Genomic DNA, 27072 nt, shown 5'->3' with positions numbered 1-27072 from the left:
ACACAAGGTTCCAAAATGGTATAATGTGTATTTTCATGAGATTAAAATAGATTTTTAAATATAGTGTAAATGTTGACAGAAATTGTACCTTCTTCCTTATCTGATTGAAATCCGAGGCCACCAAATGAAAGTTGTTTGATACTTTAATTCAATTAAGCCCAACACTGTCCATTTTCGCAAATAATGAACAGTGGAAGGTGCGTTTGCGTTAACGAAAAGGCATGATAAGATAGACAACACATTTTGGACCTAATTCCTTATATTGTGGCATACGTGAAATAAGCATACGCAAATATGAATACGCTACATATTCGTCATTCCTGTGCAAACAACCGGCGTGTTTCTAAAGTATACAATAATTAATGCAAAAATTATAAATGCTTGATTGGAATTTATGATTTCTTGTCTATAAATTTATCTAATTGTTCGATTTCATAATAATAATAGGAAGAAAATAATCAGCGAAGTTGATAAATTCGGTATTTAAGTAGTTTTTATTCTCTTCTGTAGTGTTTTTGTGTATTCAATTTGTTTAATCCCAGTTATCTGCATATGTCCAATAAGTCAATAAATTGTCCAGTTTTAACAGGTAGGAATTTGTTGGACAGTAAGAAATTTACTTATCTCGGTTTATCAAAAAATAGCGTCAGAAATATATTTTAATTTCCGTGGCATTTCGGCACAACATTGAGAAAACTTCTGAAATCATTTTTACAAGATATTCATCTGTGCATTCTTCAAATGAAACGGTAGGGAAAATAATTTAAAATTATATCAGGTAATATGAATCTGTTGATGAGATGTCAAGGTTAGTGGTGGAATATGCGCTATCTATACACTGTTTGATCCATTGATTATTAATTGACTTAATTCATCAATTGACGATGATGATTATATTGATTAATAGATTGATTTAATGGATTGATTGTTTATTTTCCTATTGCAAATGTCAATGATTTATATTGATAGATCAAACAATTTGATTGATTGATTACTTATGAATTGATTGATTGAACAATCCTATTGCAAATGTCAATGATTTATATTTATTGATTGTTGATGTGATGATTGATTGATTTATTGTACAGCCATATACTTGCTAACCAATTGGGTGGCAGGTCGGTCGTTAAAATGCATGTTCAATTCAGATAAATAAGCCATGATCAAAAACGCCAGTTGGTGTTTAGCTGTTGTCATTTATAAATATTTATTTGTCAGTTCATTCTGAAAGTTTAATGATGTTTTTATATGTGTTTTAAAGGAAAAGAATATCATTGTGCGTGTATCTGATAATTTTAATTCTATTTATTTAATCTTTTCTGATAAATATTTTCTTTTGAGGTCTTTTATTTCTATGCATAAATCATATCACTCATGATAGGTTTTTACTCGCATTTTACTCGCTAAACAAAGAATAGTGACATAATTGCATTTAGTTATCAACAATTTTACTTCAAAAGTGAAAACATACTATGAATATTGAATAGATATAATTACGTTTGCTGATACCTTGATAATCTCCAAATAGTCAGAAAATAAGTATTTCACAACACCGAAGATAACTATTTGGCGATGATGCAGAGTTTCTTCCTAATACACTTGCATGTTCCAGTTATTGGGCTTTGAAAATATTTCTGATATGAAGTGCGAGAGAAATCGATTGCTGTCGGTTGACAGTTTCGCTAGTTTTCCAAAATAAGAAAACAGCACACAAAATATTTCTCAATACACGTAAACATTGTCTTGATAAAATAGCTGGTAAAGAGGACGTAATTTTATCTAGAAAAAGCAGAGGTACAATAATTCTTTAAATCAGAAAAGTGTGCCAAAAATTGAATTTTAAATAATTTTTGGAAACATACTGCATACCGTGGTTTTACTTTTCTGGAATAAAAGTGAACAATGTGTTTATGCTATTGAAATTTCGTTGGTACATTTTACCTCTAAAAACTACCATGAAAGATGTGTTTTCACTATTTATCTGATGGGGTGTGATTTTCAGTAACCATAGAATGAACAGTATACACCATGCATTTTGTCTGAAGTAAAATAAATCCTGTTTTATTTTCTTAAGCAAGATAAAACATTGGTTGATATAAACAAAATTAAAATGGAGATCTGAGTTTTAGAACAATTCAACTCAGTATACTAAGGTTAGCATGGCCTAATGTACTCTTTCATCAATTGACATGCAATATACAGTTCATTTAAATCATTAACATTTTGTTTCATTTGAAGTTACTTGCTTGGTTTTTTTATTGTTTGATAATCGTTTTAAGAAAATAAGTTCCAACGCGTTTTCAGTCGTTTACGATTCCAACCTTGTTAGATGGTTTTATGGTGTGTTCCCGTTTTGCACACATTTGATAATTGGGTATAGAACAATAGGTGTGAATTGTGTTGTGATAGCAATTATAGTCTGCTTTCGGTCAAAGATTATACCTGGATTTTTACCTGTGTTTTATCAGTGCCTTAACGATAAAACAAGAAGAATACAGATTCGGTCTAATAACTAATAACTATCACCATTTTTTTCGGTTGATAAAATAAAGATAATGATATATTTAAAAAAATAAATAAATCATTAAATAAAAAAATAATGATTAGATTAGATGAATTAACTTTTACATTTTTGTCCATTTACCTTAAATATAAAACCAAAGGAATTAGGAAAAATTGCTTGTCCAAAGCCAATTGGAAGCTGATTCAATGGATAATTATATGATGAAGGGGAAAACTACATAGACAGTCATATGGGGTACTCCGTGTCTCTTTTTACAATTGATTTGCAAATTATGTAAAACGCATGTTTATAATTGATTGTTTGGTATCAACAGAAAGAATATTATGAAAGAAAACAGATTTTTATCACAAAATATTATTTTTATTATCATTAATTATATTTGAAGTAGCGACCTTGACAGTAGTTCTTATGACATCACCGCTTTAGTATATGACGGGTCACTTTCTAGTTTTTCAAATCGGAGGTTAAATACATAAAAAATCTGACAAAAATAATATTTTAATATTGATGCGATATTCCTCGAACTGAAAAAGGTTAAAATGCATGAATTAGGAATATATTTGATAGGTTTTGTGAAATAATATTTACAGTTTTTGAAGCATGCATATAAAATTGCCTATTAATCATCATACAGTTTGTCTATTTCCTTCGATTATTCAAGATATAACACAACATAAATGAAAAATATTTAGCAGCGTTTTCACTAGATACATTTCTTCCATTTATGTCAGCAAAAGCAATAATTAAATATTAAGATATTCTCTTCAAACATTTAGGATGTACATATACTTCCTATCGGCAGTAAGTTAAACAAAGGCGCTACATATTCAACACTTTTGCAGTAATCTTTCTTGTTTAAAAAAAATAATGAAATTGTTCATGACAAAATTGATGTTTGAAATCAAATTTATGAATATGGATGTCAATTATTATGTAAATGTGCTTTTATGCAAGTTATATTGTAACATAAAATACATGTAAATTTCAGTTGCGAGTAGATATGTTTTATTTATTTCATTGTCAATTGCCCTCGCAGGGATTGTGATATAGACTATAGCAATTAAGCAATTATCTCACCTGGTCAAATTCCCGTTTCGCACACATTTTTTCGATACCTAATTTTCAAATGTGTGCAAAACGGGAACAAACCGGTTTTATTGATCCCTTCACCGTCATCGGCACATTGAGTAAATGTACGTTTTAAATATAATGGAGTTTTTAACGATAATGTGTAATTGACTTATGCATAAAGATATCAGATAGGTTTCTGTATATACTGTTTTATACGGTTTTTAATATGTAATGATATATACAATATTTCTTTTAAAACCTTATTGTAGTTACATTGTGCATAATACGGATACTAAAAAAATTAAATGCATCATAAATAAATTAACACTTATGCTTATAAGGTTCATGTTTGCATAACTCAAGTTTATAAAATCATTTGTTGCCAACTAATTGAATTTGTCAATAGGTTTGAAATATTTCCGTTTTCATATTAATATGAATAAACAGAAACATTCGGCATAAACGAGTATGTTTTCCGGCATGAATCATCTCTGTTTTCTTCGCACTTTCAATTATCACATGTGGGTATATTATTCTTACATCACGTGTGTATATATAATTCATACATCCACATCGATGTCTGGAGTATGTTCAAATGCACGCAGGTGAGTTGATTGTGATTCTAATTGGAAAGATTTTACGTTGTTTTACACTTTTATTACGCAAGTAAGGCAACTTTAACGTCAATATTTCATTATAAGCCCCTTGGAATGCTGTCCAAACTATCGTGTCGTTGGAAAATCCTGTGTAGGTAATTCGTTTTTTCTATATTTATTATTAGATACATGTATTTCTTATTGTCCAAAAAACAAATATAAAATGTTTTGCATTGGTCGTTGTCAAGAATGTTGGCCGGGAACTCGAGGGGTAAATTGTAAGGACCACTGTCCTTCTAATTTCTACGGCAGATTATGCTCCAAGAAATGTGATTGTGAATCATGTAATAGAGTCACAGGATGCTCAAATACAAGTAAGTACATATACGACACAACTTCAGAAATGCAAACATAAAGAGCTACGTACAGTTCAGTCATAGTTTGGCCTCTTTAAAAGTTATTTTTACAGATTCACAAAACATCAAAATGTAACATTAATTTAAACAAGAATGCCATAATATTAAAAATCTATGAATAGTTACCTGATAAGACTATCAAAAGGGTAATTGTGACGTCATAAATAGAGCGTTTTCGCGTATCTTTTATAACACTTAGCAAAAGACACCTAATTCTTCAGTAGTTTTAATAGAAAAATATGTCCGCAGCTATCGTGAAGTTCACATCATAAATTTATCGTGTGATACAACATGAAATATATAAATTTAATTGTGGGCAACGACGGCAAAAACATTCTCCTTTTTAATTACCTTGTTAACATTTAAGACATATGATATAATCTTGAAGTCATTATTCTCTTTTGAAAATAGAAAAAAAAGTGTACAACTTGGTGCACTTAGGTGTTTAGGATATATGATATAATTATGTGTATTTTCACGAGATTAAAATAGGTTTTTAAAATTTAGTGCAAATGTTTTAAAAAACTTTACCATCTTCCCTATCTGATTGAAATCTGGGGGCACCAAATGATTTAATAACTCCATCTAATTAAGCCAAAAACTGTTCATTTAGTCAGATAATGAACAGTGCATTGTACATTTGAGTTAACAAATAGGCGTGATAAGATTTAAAAAAACATTTTGGGTTTAATTCTTATATTGTGACATACATGTACATAAAAACGCATATGCAAATATGAATACGCTACACATTCGTCATTTCTGTGCAAACAACTGCATGTTTCTAAAGGCTATAACTATAAGTGCAAAAAATGTATGAATGATCGATGGGAATTTATAAATTTTTGTCCATAAATTTTTCTTATTGTTCCATTTCATAATGATGATAGGAAGAAAATAATTCGCGAAATTGACGAAACCGGTAATCATGTAGTTTCTGTTCTCTTCTTAAATATTTTTATTTAGTTAACCCCAATAACTAAAGCTGTCCAATAAATCAGTAAATCGTCCTGTTTTTAAAGGTAGGAATTTGCCCGGGATGCAAGACAGTTAGAAATTTATTTAACTCGATTTAAAAATTAAAAAAAAGCGCCACAAAGATGCTTTAATTTGTGTGGCAATACGGCACAACATGGAGACATTTCTGAAATAATTTTTACAAAATATTCATTGTTATTTTTCTTTCCAACATGAAATTATGAAGAAGCATTGATTTAAATTAACGCATGTTTTCTTACACAGTGTTATTTGTAAATTAATCAAGATGAGGAGGGTAATTTTTAAATGTGTCTTTAAATATGCCAAAACTGGACAGAGTTTGATTAAATTAAAGGTAACGTTTTGAAACTTTATTTTTGCAGTAAGTGTGTGTGTTGTTTTTTTCTGAGTAGATAGGGAAGGAGTTTCTTACAATTTATCTAATTAAGATTAGACCATCCGTGCCCCGTATTTCATATGTTGTTGTGACAAAACAAATACGGAGGCTTGAAAAATATAATTTTGTTATTTTCAAAAGAGTTAAAAAAAATAACCGACGTTTAAAAGATGCAAGCATATGATTTATAGACAATTCTAGTCTGGAGGAAGATAAAAGTCCGACGAACTCTGCATCATGGGTTACTTTGACAGTCTTGGCATCTTGTATCGTAATCTGTTTCGTTTTCTGTATAGTAAGGTAAACGTAATTATCATCTTTCTGATTTTGTTTATTTGAAAATGAATAATGATTGATATTTCTACTTTTAAAATACTTGTATTTAACTAGTTCATTTATTTCTGTTTGCAGACATCGGATGCTGACTAAAAAACCTACTGATATGGCTGAATATGGTAGTAAAACATTACTAGTTATCACTTCAAAAGAATTCGTGTATTTAAAATGTTGATAATAATTAACCGCTATCCTGTGTTTAACAGGTTCCAAAAACCAAATGGCTCCATTAGAAAATAGTACATATAGTAAGTCGATAACGTCGAGGACAATTGATTTATCTCAAACAAATGACACAGAAACAAGCAATGACAAATGTAACACTTCAGTTTCAAACATCTTGACAGAAACACTCTCACAAAATGCTTATGGATGTGATGACTCTATGGATGGAGTTTACAACATTCTAAAACTTACAGTGTCAGATAAAAATTACCACATGCAAATCTCGAATAACAGTTCAACTCCTTTGGAAATACAAAAACATACAAACGTACGTGAGGATACATCTCAGATGGCGTCCTCAGTTTCAAACATTGTGTCGGGTAAAAATGACCATATGCAAATCCCAAATAACAGTTCAACTCCTTTGGAAATACAAAACATGACAAACGTGAAGGAAGATACATCTCAGGTGGCGTCCTCAGTTTCAAACATCTTTAAAACAAAAAACCATGAATCAAAACCTTCAATCCATCGAGAGAAAAGGGAGCATCAGAAGGAATTATTACGGGCACTGGATGAATTCAAAAAGGAAAGCACTAGAGATAGGAAAAAACTAAGGTATAGCTTTACAAAATCAACAGAACTGTTCTGATATATACTTCATGCGTTATTTCCTTATTTTGAATTGATATTTATATCAATTTTTCTGTGAAATGACATATGTTATATGCATAACAATTAATAATTATTTACTGTTTATAAAAACATCATGTGTTTTAAGGATGCTATTCATAGACATTATATCAGATTGGTGCGTGTATGCGCATAAAATTAATGAATGTGTGAAAAAAATGTTAGATTGACTCGTGATTCATTTGTACATGTATTTTTCTCTCAAAGATCAAATATGTGAAAAACATGGTTAATTAATGTTAATTTGTATAATAGTACCTATTTTTTCATCGGAAAAAATGCATCTCTTAACACTGTGCTTCATCTAAATATCAGCATTTTCAAAAATATGATAACAATTGTTTATACTTTGTAAAGACACCGTTTACTCTATTGAACGACATTTTGTTACGTTTAACAAACTACGATTTGTTTGTGCTTTTGTTGATAATTATCAAAAATAGTTTATCATAAAAGAACAAGTTTATTTTGATATATGGAACAGCGTTTTTATTTTCAAATTTTATCAATGTAACGATGTATACATAACTGATACAATAAAACAATATATGAGCGTATATAGATTTGAGCTACTAAGAATGAGCCATCACCACCCTTACAACATTTAAAGAATCAATGAATAGATAAATAACTATATGATGATAGGAAAATGAAGCCTGATAGTGAAATGTTAACAGCTGGTGCAAACAATTCCTTTGTAACATATAATACTAAAATCTAACAAATAACATATCTGATTTCCAAACATGAATTAATGGAAACAAAACATAAACATTATTGCGTTGTTAAAACTTACAATGCACCATATTTTTTTAATTGTAAAACTGTGCAAAATCATACAAAGCAATGACTCTCCATAATTTCATATCTAAACAAATCATGAATTCTACAGAGTGAAAACTTCCTCACTTATCCATAGTTATTATAATAGATTGACATAACAAGGCTCTCAAAACTCTTTGAATATCATACTTTGATGAAAGTACTTTAAGTGATTGTAGTTATCGTATTGTCCGATGTCGATTTCAATCAACAACTTCGTCGCTTTCACTCTGGTCACGTGTTTCCGTTGCTGACATTAGCTCGTCATCATTGACAGGAAAGTTCAAGAGAAAAAGTGCGCGGATATTCTCCATATTTTCCTGGGTTGCATCGTCTGCCTCAACAGTTTCTGATTCTTCTCCGGACCCTACATTTATGGTTGGGATCGGCAGAAGACTAGACATATCAGGTGTCTGAATCATTCATACGTTTCTGCGTCGTTCGCGACCATAGTTTGGATTATCTAATTCTTCTTCGTGAAGCATCTGCTGAAGAGTCATTCCTTTTGCCATGGCGCCTTTCTCCTAACTTAAGCAGCACGTCATCTTAAAATAAAGGCAAAACAGAATAAGTTTATGATACAACAGTGTTTAAAACTTATACCAGGTATTACGATAGGACAACATTTATCCTTCATATATTAAACAAAACATATAAACCCTTCAACCCAATCATTAATTATAATTCATTCCGGGTTTTTTTTTAATATGAGAAATTATATCATTGGATATGTTTTACTAAAGACAAAACAATAATAGTTAATTAGCTCTCAAATCCAAAAATAGAACATTCACATTTTGTAATAACAACATTTAAAACAAAATGATGATTATCGTTATTACAAGATATATATTAATTTACAAAACATCAGATCTACTTATACTAACAAAAGCTGCAATAATCATTTGCATATTTCTATGTTAATTAATTTCACAATTAAATGTGGTGTGCTACAATAAAAACAAATTCAATGGAAAACACTTTGAATATAAATCCAATACATGGTTACATTACTGAGTATTTCAACAATGCAGATAAATTTAAAACAACTAGATGTATGCAAAGCGTCAGACACAATATAGAATACAGCATATATTTCAAAATATCCCAATACTAAAATACTGTAGGTAGGCGCCATTTTTGTCCCATTGCAGTCCCCTTGATTTGTTTGTAAAAATATCCATCAAAATGAATTGTGTTGTTTTCCAAAATAAATTTTATTGAATCTAAAATGAAGTCTGGTGAAAAGACTCTCGGAATAAGCTCTGGGTGTTTTTCTATCCAAAATTTTATAGCTTGTAATCCAAAATCATGCGTAATATTTGTAAACATGAATAAACTAGTAACATCAATTATTATACTTTCATGTGAAATACTAAAATCTGTTGGTCTAGACACAGTTGATAATCCGTTCTATTACCCTCAGGGTTCGCAATACACTTGGCAACGGGTAGCACAACGAATTGTTGCATGCGCGTAAATTATGCGTGTTCGGTTCGCCGTAGAATTCACGTCATTTCTGAGTAAGAGCAGTAATAATTTCTTTTCAATTAAGACATTCAGTATAATAAAATAAATAGTGCCTGTTTGGGAGGATAACAGTTGAAATTGACATCCCTCTCGAAAACCATTGTCAACCTCCACTTCGCGTCGGCTAACAATGGTTTTCTCGGGGGGGGGGTGTCAATTTCAACTGTTACCCTCCCAAACAGGCACCATTTATATAATGTTACTAGAAGAGACTTTGTGTCTGTTGTTTTAGGAATTTTGTTACTAGGAGAGATTTTGGGTCTGTTGTTTCAGGAATTTTGTTGAGGAAATCCATGCTATCCCGAATGTAACTAGGGACTTTTTCATATATATTCTTAAGTAAGATGTCCTCAAAGTTGTTCAGTCTATGTGTTGGACATGCTGGGCTCGCAACAATTGGTAAAAGTTTCAGATCCAAGAGTTCAGTAATAGTAATAGATGCTTGATTCTGATCTTTAATAGCGGTTTTAATGTAATTACTTTTATGTATTTTAGGAGGTCCATAAAATTTACTAGTTTTTACTTCAAAATTTGTAAGATAGTCCGGTTCCTTATCTTTCAATAAATGTTTATATTTTTTAATAGGCGTTTCAAATCTCTCATGATTTTCTTGTCGGGATTTTCTGGTAATTTTACATCAAAGTCATCGTCACTTAGATGTTGAAGGACAAGGGTTTTATAAAAAGTTTTGTCCATACACACAATTCCTCCTTCTTTGTCAGCTTTCTTGAGAATCATTGCATCTTTATTTTGTAAGATTTGCAGAGCTTTTTTCTGTTTGACGCTTAAATTATGTTCCACATGATTTCTGTTTTTCAATGAAGATTTGGTAGTTTTCAGACTATCAATGTAATATATATATATATATATATATATATATATATATATATATATATATATATATATATATATATATATATATATATATATATATATATATATATATATATATATATATGAAGATGTCTTCTTTAACATGACAGAAGATTAAACAAACGATTCAAACAACATGACGTCCACAATGTTTATTACTTACTACTATATATTCAATAAAAACTACATATAAAAATACACATAAAAATACATATATTTTTTTACCCTTATGGACCCGGTAAGTCTGGTATTATCTTGGATGGATCGCTGCATCATGATGATTTTATACAAATTATCTCTAAGTAAAATGCATTGAAAATCGGGTTTTCAAAAAATGTTTTATTGTATTTATAAACATTTAATTCTTTTAAGACCTCATTGTAGATACATTAATGCATTATAACGGATTATTTTTCTAATTTTTTGTTAAAAATTATAACATATATGAAAAACACTTATGCAAACTAGGTTCAAGTTAAAAAGCTCAAGTATTTATCATTATAATAATAATTTGCCCTATAATTGACTTTGTCAACAATTATAGAGTGTTTCCGTCTTAATATTTACGTGAATAAACTGAAACATTCGGCATAAATAGATTTTCTGTTCTACAAGATGTCTGTGATATTCAAATCATTTGTAAATACAGTTCTTGCATACACAGAGCTGATTGGAGTATGTTCTAATGTGTCAAATGGGTATGTAAACTGTATGTAACTGTTAATTAATACATTTTTCATAGATTGTGTATTTCATAGCAAAAGTAAAGCAACATTAACGTCATGTTTTTAGAAGCCGTTTGGAATGTTGTGAAAACTATCGACGCCTTGGGAACTCTTGTGTAAATAATCTGTTTTTGTTATTTTTGTTATCACTTGTTTTTAATTTATACCCGAAAAACGAAATATTAAATGTTTGCATTATTAATTGGCAAGAATGTTGGCTGGAAACTCATTGGATAGATTGTATGGACAACTGTCTTCCTAATTTTTACGGCAGATTATGCAAAGAGAAATGTGGCTGTGAACCATGTGATAGAGTCATAGGATACTCAATTACAAACTGGTAAGTGTTTCTACAATACACCTACGCCAAAAAACAAACAATAATATTTAATGATTCAAAATCCGAGAACTGCCAATCTGTCAGATATTGGATGGTTCATTGCGTCTTTGCGTTAACATATATGCATTGTTAGTTCAACAAAAATGTTTTAATTTAACATTACAATAAATGTACTCTGTGACATGAAACAAGTGTACGCAAAAATGGTCACTACATATTTTTGTTATTCATGTAAAAAAGGTAGTTGGTGGCGGGTAGGAAAGTTGAAATAGAGAATGTGTGACTGCAGTTTGTTATTTGTTTTGTACAAATGTATCTGATTACTTCAATCCATAATGATGATGAATTGAAAATAGTCACCAAAATTGGAGATCACTTCTGTTGCGATTCGGAGTAATTGTGTTTCTATCAATAATCTGCAGCTGTTAATTAAGTTTCATTTTTAAACCATTTAGTAAGTAGAAACGTATTTGACAGCTACTGGTAACGTTATACCCGTGCTGCAGTGCCGCTTTTAAAATTTCAAACATTGTTAGTGCATTGGACCATGTATTAAAAAACATATAACTAATTGCGAGGAAAGGAAACCACAGAAAAAATTATTGCGAACGCCGGGTGTTTTCATAAAATGATATTCCAGAGACGGAGAAAACCGTAAGTATAGCTTACAAAGTCAGTTGTTATGACACATGTATATCCTTGACATATGACTCAGGGATATAAATTTTCAGCGGATCCACTGATTATAGCAGATTTGAAAATCAAAATGTTCAACTTTTGAATGATGTCCTCTTTTTCTTCTGTTATTTATAAACCTTGTGCTTTTTCTTGTTTTATATTTATTTTAATTATATTACACTGACAAGACTTATCGTTTCAATTTGCATATGTTATAATGATGAATTGAAAATGATTCTGATAGAAAACAGCGGGTTCCTTTTAGGTGTGTCATCTGATTTTCTGTAGTTGTAGTAGTAAATACTTGATGCATATATATGTTCCTGAAATGTAATCAATGTGTGTTAAAAGGTGAACTTTTACTTGTGTTACCAAGTTTCTCAAATCATCGAGAATATATACTGAATATATATTAAAAGAATGAAATCATTTCATCGGGGTTTTTTTGTATTATAAAGGTATGACGTACCAATGTATAACATATTATTATTACCATTTTCAAATATCAAATATTAATGTATACATCTCGTAGAAATGCACTCATAGTCTTGTATAATTTTTTGTTTTTAAAAATTTTTGGATTTTAGATTTCTTCTGTAGAAATCGTATGGTTTTTGTTTTTCAGGAGATGAGTATTTAATTAGTGTTTATGAATACAAAAGACGTGTGCTCAAATGCTGACTATATGGGTATTTTTTTACAACATTTTCTTTTTAAATATATTAGTTATACCTACGTGTATATATACACAATAATATTCGTATTGCTACAAAATGCTATTTTAATTTTAATAGAGTTTTTAATCAGCTGCGAATTCCCAAAGTAGCAACAATTGAAATAAACCGTTGATAGAAATCTAATACATATGCATGTTCAACACGACAAGATGTATGCAAGGTGTCAGATACAATAGAGCAAAAAATAAATGGACAAATCAAGTGAACTAGAGAGAAATGCGGTTAAACACCACTCCATGAGACGTGTGGAGTGGTTTTATTACTTTATTCTTAAAGTGGCGTATCCATGTAACGAATAAATAAAACTGAATCATCTCATACAAATGAATATTTTAAACTTGAGGACAGCTAATCATAGAAATAATTATATATAAGTAATATGAATGAATGGATCATCACGTACACAAGTTTTTTACTGTTTTAATTAACCAAATGTGTATAGATACTCATATACAACACTTGATTTTGATCTTATTGACAAACTGAATTTGTCGTGAGAGATCAACACATCGCTGTGTTATTCAAATTTTTTTCTCGTCACATCTATAATAAGTATGTTCGAATGCGTAGAATAGTAAGAATTTGTACCATTCAACAGCAAATATAGATTTATTTGTCAGTTCATTCTTAAATATATTTTATCACTTATACCATGTTTTATCGCATTTTACTCGTTAAACAAAGAATGGTGACAGAATTGTATTTTGTTAACACAAATTTTGTTTCAAACGTGAAAACAAACTATGAATATTGAGTAGATATACCCATATCAAGGATAAACGAGACGTTCCTCAATTTTATATAATTTTCCTTGATAAATTATTTCTTATTTATCATTAAGGATAAATAAAAGATGTATACTATCCATGAATGGATTGTTACCCTGGTATTACTTTTCTGGAATAAAAGAGAGTAATGCGCGTACTCTGTTGAAATTTCGTTCGTACATATTACCTCTAAAAGCTACCAGGATGAAAAATGTGTTTCACTATTTATCTGATGGGTGTGACTTTCGCAATTCACAGAATGAACAGTATACACCATGCATTTTGTCTGAAGTAAAAGAAATTCTTTCTTAACAAGATAAAATGTTAATGTAAAAAGATTAAATATGAAAACATGAGTTTAAAATATTTCAACTCAATATGCATAGTTTAGCATGTCTTAATGTACTCCTCCATCAATCGATATTGCTGACGACAATCGAGGTTCGTTTTGAAGAAGACACACTTCCACGAGTTTTTAGTTGCTAACGAGTCTAACCTAATCAGGTGCTTTTATAGGTCTCTTCGCCATCATCTGTTTATTGGGGTATATGTACGTTGTGAGTATAATAGTGGTTTTTAACGATAATGTAATTTTAACCAATGCGTTAAGATATTGAACCTGTTTATATTAACTTAATATACTTTTTCTTCTCTATGCATATATCTAAATTGTATCTGAAAAACGTGTTGTAATTAACTAAAACTAATAAGGGAGCTCATGGCATATCAGTCAAAACATTTCCTGTTTAACATCATCATTTTTCTGGAATTATGACTTTTTGAAACAGTTTTTGTTTTAAAAGAACCAAAAAGTAATACATTTTTTGATGTTGCATTGCCCTTAAAAGAATAAAAATGAAATCTATTTTTGTCTTCATGTGATTTTGTTCATTTTCATTTCTCAAAAAAAAAAATTAAAACGTTAAAAAATGTATGTAGTACAAATTAGGAAATTTTATATGATTTTAATTAGAATATGTACTACTAAACATAGCCTACTTAAACAGGAACTGACAACTTGAATTTTTTGGAGCACAAATCAAAATAGAGATAACTATAGATTATACAAACAATTCAAACAACTTGAGGTCAAAAATGTTTATTAGTACTTATTACTATGAATTCCATTAAAACGTCTGTGATCAACAAAATTCAGGGGCTTAGTGTCTTTCCCTATTTGAAAACGCAAGATACAATTTCTGGGAATTCTTTAATACTTTGTTCAAAAACATATATAGTTTAAAGGGGCATGGTCACGATTTTGGTCAAATTTTATTTTCCGTTTTTATTATTTACAATGTTTTTTGGATGCATTTCTAATGATCAAGTGAAATTTGGGTGGGCGTCGATGAGTTTTAAGCGAGATACAGGGCTCACAATTCTTCGTCATGTAAACAAGGCTCGTGCCCTGTTTTTGTTTACATAGGTTCAATATATCAGTAAAAAATCTTTTTCAAGATGATTTGTCAAAATACTTGTTCATTTCAAACATAAATAAACAGTTCCTAACTATTAATACATTCATTTTAGGTCTAAAACTGGAATTTTTACTCAAACATTCAAAATGTAAACAAAAGCTTTGTTTACATAGCGAGGAATTGTAAGCTCTGTAACTCGCTCATAACTCAACAAATGTCACTCAAATTTGGGTTGCTTATTAAAAATTCTTACTGAAGCATTATAAACATTAAAATCGAAAAAATAATTTTTGACAAAAATCGTGACCATGTCCCTTTAATGTCTTGAACAGGTCACATTTTTTAAGTTTTATATGTATAATAATACATGCATTGGAAAAATGTGGTATATATATATATATATATATATATATATATATATATATATATATATATATATATATATATATATATATATATATATATATATATACACCACATTTTTTCAATGCATGTATTAAATGTATTGGATTATGTTTATTTTCACATGAAAAACTATATTGCTACACAATAATAGCTATCGAGTTAATTGTTCAAAAATTATAAATTTCTTTATTTTATAATTTCAAAAAACAACTGATTGCATATTAAATGTAATTTTACACTGTATCAATTACTCTTCAAAATCACACCACTATTCTTCTACAGTACCAGTATGACATTCATAAAATAAGTGATCAGTGTCCCCTTCATCTATTCTTCGAAAGCTGCATACAGCAGAGTCTGCTAAATTTTTATTGAAAAGATATTTATTTGCAAAGACAATCCCAGAGGGGCCAAGCCCGTTTTAACATTAATTTCAATGTAACCATAAATAAAAAAAGGGGTCGAACTCTGACCCAGATAAAAAAAACTACCAGCTCGCTTCAAAAGCCTAATAAATCAATTAATTTTTAAAACACTCGCAATATGCATGTATTTTTCATAAAAGTAATGTCTGAGATACACTCATGCCAAATTTCAAGTTGATGGGACCTAAAATAGCGGAGATATACGTCATTATTCTCTCGAAGTCGCCAGTTTATTTTTACTCGGACATTTACCGGTCCAGGGCTCACGATGGGAATTTGCCTATGACAACAGCAGTGTTGCAACAAGTCGACAAACATTCGCAGTAACTCTTTAAAATCTCACATCAAACGTATGCTAACATCCTTAAATTCCGATAAAATTCCTTAAATACTCTCCAAACTGAACTTTTATTTTGCAGCCACATCAACTTCTGACCAGACCGGCCATTGTGAAAGCTAATGTAAAACTCAGTTTCATTGGTTAATATTCCTGATGGTCCAATCAGAATCAGTCTTTCTCGAAGACGTCAAAATGGCTGGCCCTGTCAGAAGTCAATGTGGTTGCAGAATAAAAGTTCAGTATGGAGAGTATTGAAGGAATTTTATCGGAGTTTTTGTATGTAAGTAGCTTGCGTTTGATGTAAGATTTTAAAAGATTAGTGCGAATGTTTCTCGACTTGTTGCAATACTGCTGTTGTCATAGGAAAAATCCGATCGTGAGCCCTGGACCGGTAAATTTCCGAGTAAAAATAAACTGGCGACTTCGAGAGAATAATGACGTATATCTCCGCTATTTTAGGACCCATCAACTTGAATTTCGGCATGAGTGTATCTCAGACATTACTTTTATATATATAAAAAAAAAAATACATGCTTATTGCGAGTGTTTTAAAAATTAATTGATTTATTAGGCTTTTGAAGCGAGCTGGTAGTTTTTTTTTTATCTGGGTCAGAGTTCGACCCCTTTCTTTATTTATGGTTACATTGAAATTAATGTTAAAACGGGCTTGGCCCCTGTGGAGAATCCTATAAAGTATTTGATATTGCAGCCAAAGCAGTTTTGATCCCTGTGTAGACCTAAATTGAAGTTTAAAAGTTGATTTATTACGTACAAATGTAATTTTGACCCTTGGGATCCGCTAATTCTGGAATTATATTGGACGATTCGCTGTATCATGATGATTTTTTATCAATTATCTCAAAGTTGAATTTATAAATTCATTGGAGTTCGTTTTTTTTTTTTAATATTTGATGATCTTAGTGTGGCTACGTACATTGTAGCATAAATTTCAATTTTTTCAATTGTATTATACATGTATATTGATTAACCTAGCAAACTAGGTTCATATTTGTATATCTCAAGTACACATACTGATTTGCCCATGTATTGACTTTGTCAACCGTTATGGAATATTTCCGTATATATATCGATATGAATAAACTTTCGCCATAGTTTAGTATGTTTTCCAACATGAAACATGAACGTGTTCTTCATATTTTCAATCATTATATTTTTGTTTATCATTTATACATCCACGGAGATGACTGGAGTATGTTCAAATGTGTCAGACAGGTAAGTTAATTGTGAAGGTTATTTGAAAGATTCTATATTGTTTTTATACTTTATACTTAAAACAAGTAAGGCAACTTTAACGTCAAGATTTCATTAGAAGCCTCTTGAAGTGCTGTCCAAACTATCGTCTTGTTGGGAGCTCTTGTGAAGGTAAATCGTTTTTGTACTATTTGTTATCAGCTTATTCGTATTCATATTTTGAAAACAAAAATATATTTTTTTTCCATTGGTTATTATCAAGAGTGTTGGTCAGGAACTATCGGGATAAATTGTAAGGACAACTGTCCTCCAAATTACTATGGCAGATTATGCTTAGAAAAATGTGGCTGTCAACCATGTGATAGAGTCAAAGGATGCTTAAATTTAACGGGTAAGTACTTCTTCAGTTATACAACTGCAAAAATGTAAATTAATTTTGTTGTGGGGAACGGCTGTGAACACATTTTCACTTCAAAAGTGCTATAAGAAATGAAATGAGCCATTTTTTCCTTTTTTTTGACCACATTTTAGAAATAAGACATAATATTAAAGCCATTACGCTCTTTTGAAAACGGAATAAAAGTGCATAATTAGGTACTTTATGCGCACGTGTTCAAGAAGGCATATGTGTATCTTCATGTGATATAAATCTGGAGCCACCAAAATTGTTTAATGATATAATCAAGCCGAAAACTGTCCATTCTGTCAGATATTGAACTGTGAACGGTGCTTGTGTGTTCACAAATAGGCATAATAAGATCGACAATCATGTTTGGCTTTATTCCTATAAATTTGCATTGAAACACAAAATAAGCATGAACAAATATGAATACGCCGCACATTCCTGTGCATACAACAGCGTGATTTTAACGGATACAATTGTTACTGCAGAAATCATGAATGCTCGATTGGAATTCATGATTTGTTGTCTATAAATGTATTAAGTTGTGATGATAGCGGTAGAAAATAATGGAAAATAATGCGCGAAATTGACGAAACCGGTATTTATGTAGGTTTTTTTCTCTGCTGTAGTGTTTCTGGATATTGTGTTAACCCCAATTATCTGCAGATGTCCTAAAAGTCAGTTAACCGTCCAGTTTTAGGGAGTAGAAATGAATTGGACAGTAACATTACCTGGGGTTTAAAGCAGTAATAAACTCGGTTAATCAAAAATGGCTTCAGAAAGATGATTTAGTTTTCATGGCAATACTGTACAACATGGAGAACACTTCTGAAATGATTTTTACTAGATATTCATTGGCGCATTCTTCAAATGAAACGGTAGGAAAAATAATTTACAACGTATATCGGGTAATATGAATCTGTTGATATGTCAGGGTTAGTGGTTGAATATGCATCTAAAGCAAAATCCATCATTTACTTTTCTTTACAATAGGAACTTATAAAAAGCATTGAAATAAATAAACGCATGTTTTCATACACAGTGTCTTTTGTCAATTCATCAAATGAATACTAGGGTTATTTTTAAATGTGTCTTTAAATATGCCTAGATTAGATAGAATTGATAAAAAATTCTATTTTGAAACTTAATGTGTTTTTTTTAAAGTACTTATTGAAGGAATTTCTTAGAATTAATCAAATTAATATTAGATCTTCCGATGTTTAACGGAAAATAAGTTACATGCATATGATTTTTACTTTCTGATAGATAATTCTAGTCCGGCGAATTCTGCATTATGGATTACATTGTCCGTTTTGGCTTCTTGTATCGTACCCTGTTTCATTTTTTGTCTAAGAATCTTCTGCATTCTAAGGTAAACGCCAATGTCATTTATCTAATTTTGTTTGATTTGAAAATGAATAATGATTGATATAATTCTACTTTAAAAATATTCAATTGGTTCAGGAATTTCTGTTTGCAGACAACGGATGCTGACTAAAAAACCTTCTGATCTGGATGAATATGGTAGCAAAACATTTCTAATAATCACTTCAAAAGCATTATTGTATTTAAGAATGTTGAGAATAATTATCAGCAATCCTGTGTTTAACAGGTTCCAAAAATGAAATGGCTCCAATAGAAAATAGTAGATATAGTATATCGAAAACGCCGAGGACAATTGATTCATCTCAAACATATGACACAGAGACAAGCTACGGCAAATGTCACACTACAGTTTCAAACAACATGACAGAAACAACCTCACGAAATGCTTATGGATGTGACGACTCTATGGATGGAACTTACAACATTCTAAAACTTACAGTGTCGGATAAAAATGAACACATGTTAATCCCGAATAACACTTCATCTCCTTTGGAAATACAAAAACATACAAAGGTACATGAGGATACATCTCAGATGGCGTCCTCAGTTTCAAACATTGTTAAAACAAAGAACCATGAATCAAAACCTTTAATCCATCGAGAGAAAAAGAAACATCAAAAGGAATTATTACGGGCACTGGATGAATTCAAACAGGGAAGCACTAAAGAAAGGAAGAAACTTAGGTATAGCTTTACAAAATCAACAGAACTGTTCTGATATATACTTCACGCGTTATTTCCTTATTGTGAATTGATATCAATTTTTCTGTGAAATGACATATGTTATATGCATAACAATTAATAATTATTTACTGTTTATGAGAACATCATGTGTTTTTAAGGATGTCCTATGATGCTATTCATAGACATTATATTAAATTGGTACGTGTATGCGCATAAAGTTAATGAATGTGTGAAAAAAATGTTAGATTGACTCGTGAATCATTTGTACATGTATTTTTCTCAAAGATGATATCAGTGAAAAACATGGTGAATTAATGTAAATTTGTATAATAGTACCTATTTTTTCATTGGAAAAAAAATGCTTCTCTTAACACTTTTCTTCATCTAAATATCCCCATTTTCAAAAATATGATAACAATTGTTTGTTAAGACTGTATTGAAAGACATTTTGTTACGTTTAACAAACTAAGATTTGTTTGTGCTTTTGTTGATGATCATCAAAAATAGTTTATCATAAAAGAACAAGTTTATTTTCATATATATGAAACAACGTTTTTATTTTCAAATTTTGTCAATGTAACGATGTATACTTTACTGATACAATAAAACAATATATGAACGTATATAGATTTGAGCTACTAAGAATGAGCCATCACCACCCTTACAACATTTAAAGAATCAATGAATAAATAAATAACTATATGATGATAGGAAAATGAAGTCTGATAGCGAAATTTTAACAGCTGGTGCAATACAAACAATCCCTTTGTAACATATAATACTAAAATCTAACAAATAACATATCTGATTTCCAAACATGAATTAATGGAAACAAAACATAAACATTATTGCGTTGTTAAAACTTACATGCACCATATTTTTTTTTAATTGTAAAACTGTGCAAAATCACACAAAGCAATGACTCTCCTTAATTTCATATCTAAACAAATCATAAATTCTACAGAGTGAAAACTTCCTCACTTATCCATAGTTATTATAATAGATTGACATAACACGGCTCTCAAAACTCTTTGAATGTCATACTTTGATAAAGTACTTTAAGTGATTGTAGTTATCGTATTGTCCGCTGTCGATTTCAATCAACAACTTCGTCGCTTTCACTCTGGTCACGTGTTTCCGTTGCTGACATTTGCTCGTCATCATTGACAGGAAAATTCAAGAGAAAAAGTGCGCGGATATTCTCCATATTTTCCTGTGTCGCATCGTCTGCTTCAACCGTTTCTTATTCTTCTCCGGACCCCACATTTATGGCTGGGATGGGCAGAGGACTAGACATATCAGGTGTCTGAATCACCCCTACGTTTCTGCGTCGTTCTCGTCCATAGTTTGGTTTATCTAATTCTTCTTCGTGAAACATCTGCTGAAGAGTCATTCCTTTTTGCCATGGCTTTTTTTCTTCGTGCTCGAATTTCTCCTAACTTAAGTAGCACGTCATCTTAAAATAAAGGCAATACAGAATTAGTTATTATACAACAGTGTTTAAAACTTAAACCAGGTATTACGATAGGACAAAATGTATCCCTCATATATAAAACAAAACATATAAACCCTTCAACACATTCATTAATTATAATTCATTCGGTTTTTTTAATATGAAAAATGATATCATTGGATATGTTTTACTAAAGACAAAACAATAATAGTTACGCTATCAAATCCAAAAATATAACATTCACATTTTGTAATTTAACATTTAAAACAAAATGATGATGATCGTTTTTACAAGATATAATTATTTTTTTCAAAATATTACGTCTACTTATACAAACAAAAGCTGCAATAATCATTTGCAAATATCTATGCAAATTAATTTCACAATTAAACGTGGTGTGCTACAATAAAAACAAAATAAATGGAAAAAACCTTGAATATATATCTAATACATGGTTACATTACTGAGTATTTCAACAATGCAGATAATTTTTAACACAACTAGATGTATGCAAAGTGTCAGACACAATAGAATACAGCATATATTTCAAAATATCCCATTACTAAAATACTGTAGGTAGGCGCCAATTTGTCCCATTGCAGTTCCCTTGATTTGTTTGTAAAAATCTCTATTAAAATGAAATGTGTTGTTGTCCAAAAAAAAAAACTTTTTTGAATCTAAAATGAAGTCTGGTGAAAAGTATGTCGGAATCAGCTCTGGGTGCTTTTCTATCCAAAATTTTATAGCTTGTAATCATGTGTAATATTTGTATATAAACTAGAAACATCAAATATTAATAGAATAGATTTTGTGTCAGTTGTTTTAGGAATTTTGTTGAGGAAATACATGCTATCCCGAATGTAACTAGGGTCTTTTTCACATTTATTCTTTTAAAAGTAAAATATCCACAAAGTTGCTCAGTCTATGTATTGGGCATGTTGGGCCCGAAACAATTGGTAGAAGTTACAGATCCAAGGGTTCAGTAGTAGTAATAGATGCTTGATACTGATCTTTAATAGCGGTTTTAATATGATTACATTTATGTATTTTAAGAGTTTCATAACATTTGCTAGTTTTCATTTCAAAATTTTGTAAGATAATCCAGTTCCTTATCTTTCAATAAATGTTCATATTTTTTTAATAGGCGTTTTAAATCTCTCATGATATTCTTGTTGGGATTTTCTGGTAAATTAACATAAAAGTTGTCGTCACTTAGATGTTTAAGAACAAGGGTTTTATAAAAAGTTTTGTCCATACACACAATTGCTTATCCTTTATCAGCTTCCTTTTTAAAGTTTTGCAGAGCTTTCTTCTGTTTGACGCTTAACATATGTTTTACATGTTTTCTGTTTTTCAGTGAAGATTCAGACTATCAATGTAAAATCAAGAAAGAGCTAGTAAATAGAAATTTTGGAACTGTGCATTTATAAAGCACAGAATAGAATTAACAACACTAAGCATCTTTAAAGTGTCGGATCTAATATATAGATACTTAGCCAGTAAACTTAATATATAAAGCACTAAAAATGGCTAACGACACGAACAATAGATATTGTCAAATTTTCGGGACAACCAGTCCCTTCTTCAGGACAAAAGAAATAAATTACATGGGAAAAACAAAGAAAACAAAATCTAGAGCTACTACTTAAACTTCTAAAGAAACTATAAACAGAACAACTACATTATAAATAGTTTTAGTTCACATTCTTAAAGGAGATTTTGACAATGCGTCCAATCGCTCTAAAGTTATCAATCGACACACACCTTTTGGATCTCTATGAGGATGTATCCAAATAGCAACCATTAAAACTTTTTACCTTTCTTTGGGCATAAAACAAAATGAAGATGTCTTCTTTAACATATCAATAGATTATACAAACGATTCAAACAACTTGACGTCCACAATGTTTATTACTTACTACTATATATTCAATAAAAACTACATATAAAAAAACACATAAAAATACATCTATTTTTTTTCCCTTATGTACTTGATAAGTCTGGTATTATCTTGGATGGATCGCTGCATCATGATGATTTTATACAAATTATCTCTAAGTAAAATGCATTGGAAATCAGGTTTTCAAAAATGTTTTATTGTATTTATAAACATTTAATTCTTTTAAGACGTAACTGTAGCTTCATTAATGCATTATAACGGATTATTTTACTAATTTTTTGTTAAAAATTATATCATATATGAAAAACACTTATGCAAACTAGGTTCAAGTTAAAAAGCTCAAGTATATATCATTATAATAATAATTTGCCCTATAATTGACTTTGTCAACAATTATAGAGTGTTTCCGTCTTAATATTTACGTGAATAAACTGAAACATTCGGCATAAATAAATAGATTTTCTGTTTTACAAGATGTCTGTGATATTCAAATATAACTTCATTACATTTGTAAATACAGTTCACGCATACACAGAGCTGATTGGAGTATGTTCGAATGTGTCAGATGGGTATGTAAACTGTATGTTACTGTTAATTAATACTTTTTTCATAGATTGTGTATTTAATAACAAAAGTAACAACATTAACGTCCTGTTTTTAGACAGTGTTTTTAGATAGTGTTGGGAACTCTTGTGTAGATAATCTGTTTTTGTTATTTTTGTTATCACTTTTTTTTAAATTTATACCCGAAAAACGAAATATTAAATATTTTTCATTATTAATTGGCAAGAATGTTGGCCGGGAACTCATTGGATAGATTGTATGGACAACTGTCTTCCTAATTTTTACGGCAGATTATGCTAAGAGAAATGTGGCTGTGAACCATGTAATAGAGTCATAGGATACTCAATTACAACTGGTAAGTGTTTCTACAATACACCTACGCCAAAAAAAACCAATAATATTTAATGATTCAAAATCCGAGAAATGCCAAACTGTCAGATTTTTGATCGTTCATTGCGCCTTTGCGTTAACATATATGCATTGTTAGTTCAACAAAAACGTTTTAATTTAACATTACAATAAATGTACACTGTGGCAGGAAACAAGCGTACGCAAAAATGGTCACTACATATTTTTGTTATTCATGTAAAAAAAAAAGGTAGTTGGTGGCGGGTAGGATGCAGTTGAAATAGAGAATGCGTGACAGGAATTTATTATTTGTTTTGTACAAATGTATCTGATTACTTCAATTCATAATGATGATATATTGAAAATAGTCAGCGAAATTGGAGATCACTTCTGTTGCGATTCGGAGTAATTGTGTTTCTATCAATAATATGCAGCTGTTAATTAAGTTTCAGTTTAAAACCATTTAGAATATACAAATGTATTTGACAGCTACTGGTAACGTGATACCTGTGCTGCAGGGCCGCTTTTACAATTTCAAACATTGTTAGTACAGTGGACCATGTATTAAAAAACATATAACTAATTGCGAGGAAAGGAAACCACGGAAAAAATTATTGCAAACGCCTGGTGTTTTCATAAAATGATATTCCAGAGACGGAGAAAACCGTAAGTATAGCTTACAAAGACACTTGTTATGACACATGTATATCCTTTACATACATGTTACCTCAGGGATGTGATTTTTCAGCGAATCCACTTATTATAGCAGATTTGAAAATCAAAATGTCCAATTTAGAGATCAGTACAGGCCAACTTTTGACTGATTTCCTCTTTTTCTTCTGTGATATACACACCTTGTGCTTTTTCTTGTTGTATATTCATTTTTTTATTATAATACACTGACAAGAAATATTCTTTCAATTTGGATATGTTATAATGAAGAATTACAAATGATTCTGATAGAAAACATCGGGTTCCTTTTAGGTGTGTCATCTGATTTTCTGTAGTTGTAATAGTGAATACTTGATGGAAATATATGTTCCTGAAATGTAATCAATGTATGTAAAGAGGTTAATTTTTATTTATGTTACCAAATTTCTCAAATCATCGAGAATATATACTGACTATATATTATAAGAATGAAATCATGTCATTTCATTTTATCGCTTTTTTTCGTATAATAAAGGTATGACGTACCAATGTATAACATATTATTATTACCATTTTCAAATATCAAATATTAATGTATACATCTCGTAGAAATACACTCATAGTCTTGTATAATTCTTTGTTTTTAAAACTTTTGGATTTTCGATTTCTTCTGTAGAAATCTTATGGTTTTTGTTTTTTCAGGAGATGAGTATTTATTTAGTGTTTATAAATAAAAAAGACGTGTGCTCAAATGCTGACTATATGGGTATTTTTTACAACATTTTCTTTTTAAATAAATTAGTTATACCTACATGTATATATACACAATAATATTCATATTGCTACAAAATGCTATTTAAATTCTAATAGAGTTCAGTTGCGATTTCCTAAAATAACAATTAAAATGAACTAAGTAAAAGAAATCAACCGTTAATATAAATCTAGTACGTATGCACAGATAACGTTCAACACGACGAGATGTATGCAAAGTGTCAGATTCAATAGAGTGCAATATAAATGGACAAATCAAAGTAACCACAGAGAAATGCTGTTAAACGCCACTCCATGAGACGTGTAGATTGGTTTTATTACTTTCCTTACTTTCCTTTCCTTTTATTACTCCTTAAAGTGTCATATCTATGTAACGAAAAAATAAAACTGATTCATCTCATACCAATGAATATTTTAAACTTGAGGACAGCTAATCTTAAAAATTATCATAAATATTAATAATATTAATTGGTCAACACGTACACAAGTTTGTTAGTGTTTTGATTAACGAAATGTGTATAGATATTTATATACAACACTTGCTATTGATGTTATTAATAAACTGAATTGGTCGTGAGAGATGTTAATTTAGTTAACAGCGAAGACCTAAGATCACTTATTATGAAAGGACCAAAATTTAGGGAACCTAGATCCTTCACATGGCGTCGTAATTTTATACATATCATGATTTCTGTTGAAGATTACGCCAAGAAGAAGAAGACCTTGATACCTTCTCAGAGTAGGTTAAAAGCATCAGGTGTATATCAAAATCTCGTATTAAACGACTGAGAGGTCAAATGAAAACCATATATCCTTTTGTTTTCAATAAAGCAGAAGTGAGAAAAGAACTAGATAGATTGCACGATCAGTATTACTGGTCCCTGCTGATAAGGCAAGTAACAACATTGTCTTTGTTTTTAAAGCAAATTATATTAATTGCATTTTCAAAGAACTAGGTTTCGATTGTACACATGGTAATCCTACTTACACCCATAACAGTCTTTCCAAGCAGGAAATATTTCAAAATCATAAATCGGTAATGGATATCTTTAATACCCCCAATAGACAAAATAATTTTGATTTACCTTATTTGTGCTGGATTCCAAAGCTTGACAAAAGTCCTTACAAACAGAGATATATAGCAAGTTTCAGTAAATGTTCTATCAAACCTTTCTCTTTACTCCTTACTAAAATTCTTAGAGTAGTGAAGGAGAATATTTAAGATTACTGTATAACAATATAATCCAGAAGTGGTTTGAATCAATTATGAAAACTAAAAAACTCTCAAGAATTATTGGAAACTTTGAGGTCACAAAATCTTACCGAAATCAATAGCATAAAAACGTACGGTTTTTAATGCTTTATGCAACCATTTCTAATGACAAATTAAAATCTAGGCTTTTTGATATCAACGACAGTTGTTTCTTTAATAAAAATGAAAGTCGTAAAAATGCTTACCTTGACA

The 27072-nt window shown here is 30.2% G+C and overlaps 3 protein-coding genes and 1 long non-coding RNA gene across 5 annotated transcripts in view; 3 read left to right on the top strand and 1 right to left on the bottom strand.

Annotated features, from left to right (window-relative positions):
- The window catches only part of LOC105319503 (uncharacterized), a 46256-nt gene that overhangs the window by 1176 nt on the left and 18008 nt on the right, over positions 1-27072 (top strand). The gene's annotated exons all lie outside the window — the stretch shown is intronic.
- On the top strand, positions 3681-7618 carry LOC105319497 (uncharacterized). Of its 2 annotated transcripts, none has more exons than XR_010708874.1 (5): positions 3681-4342; positions 4440-4565; positions 6174-6282; positions 6394-6437; positions 6525-7618. It is a non-coding gene; the product is annotated as an uncharacterized lncRNA (long non-coding RNA). The 2 variants fall into 2 exon arrangements; XR_010708873.1 differs by having other exon boundaries at positions 3681-4346; positions 6525-7617.
- Positions 8518-27072, bottom strand: part of LOC105319498 (malignant fibrous histiocytoma-amplified sequence 1 homolog) — a 110306-nt gene continuing 91751 nt past the window's right edge. The window contains exon 5 of the mRNA XM_066067943.1: positions 8518-8543. Coding sequence (XP_065924015.1) covers positions 8540-8543 — 4 coding nt within the window. The 3' untranslated portion in view covers positions 8518-8539. The remainder of the gene's footprint in view (positions 8544-27072) is intronic.
- Positions 17349-20346, top strand: LOC117689966 (uncharacterized). The gene is made up of 6 exons (XM_066070006.1): positions 17349-17469; positions 17567-17619; positions 17711-17839; positions 19118-19223; positions 19332-19375; positions 19464-20346. The coding sequence occupies exons 1-6, from the start codon at positions 17375-17377 to the stop codon at positions 19952-19954; spliced, it is 918 nt and encodes a 305-aa protein (XP_065926078.1). The 5' UTR covers positions 17349-17374; the 3' UTR covers positions 19955-20346.

This window comes from Magallana gigas, chromosome 8 (assembly GCF_963853765.1).
Source record: "Magallana gigas chromosome 8, xbMagGiga1.1, whole genome shotgun sequence".
In the NCBI taxonomy this organism is placed as follows: Eukaryota; Metazoa; Mollusca; class Bivalvia; order Ostreida; family Ostreidae; genus Magallana; species Magallana gigas.
The sequence above is the reverse complement of the archived record's forward strand: the minus strand, read 5'-3'. Positions and strand labels throughout refer to the sequence as shown.

Bases quoted from the DNA above. Each gene is read 5' to 3' on its own strand.
- LOC117689966 (XM_066070006.1), top strand. From the start codon at position 17,375: ATGAACGTGTTCTTCATATTTTCAATCATTATATTTTTGTTTATCATT. The intron at 17,470-17,566 runs GTAAGTTAATTG...AGATTTCATTAG, and splicing joins TGTTCAAATGTGTCAGACAG to AAGCCTCTTGAAGTGCTGTC. The intron at 19,376-19,463 runs GTAGCAAAACAT...TGTGTTTAACAG, and splicing joins TTCTGATCTGGATGAATATG to GTTCCAAAAATGAAATGGCT.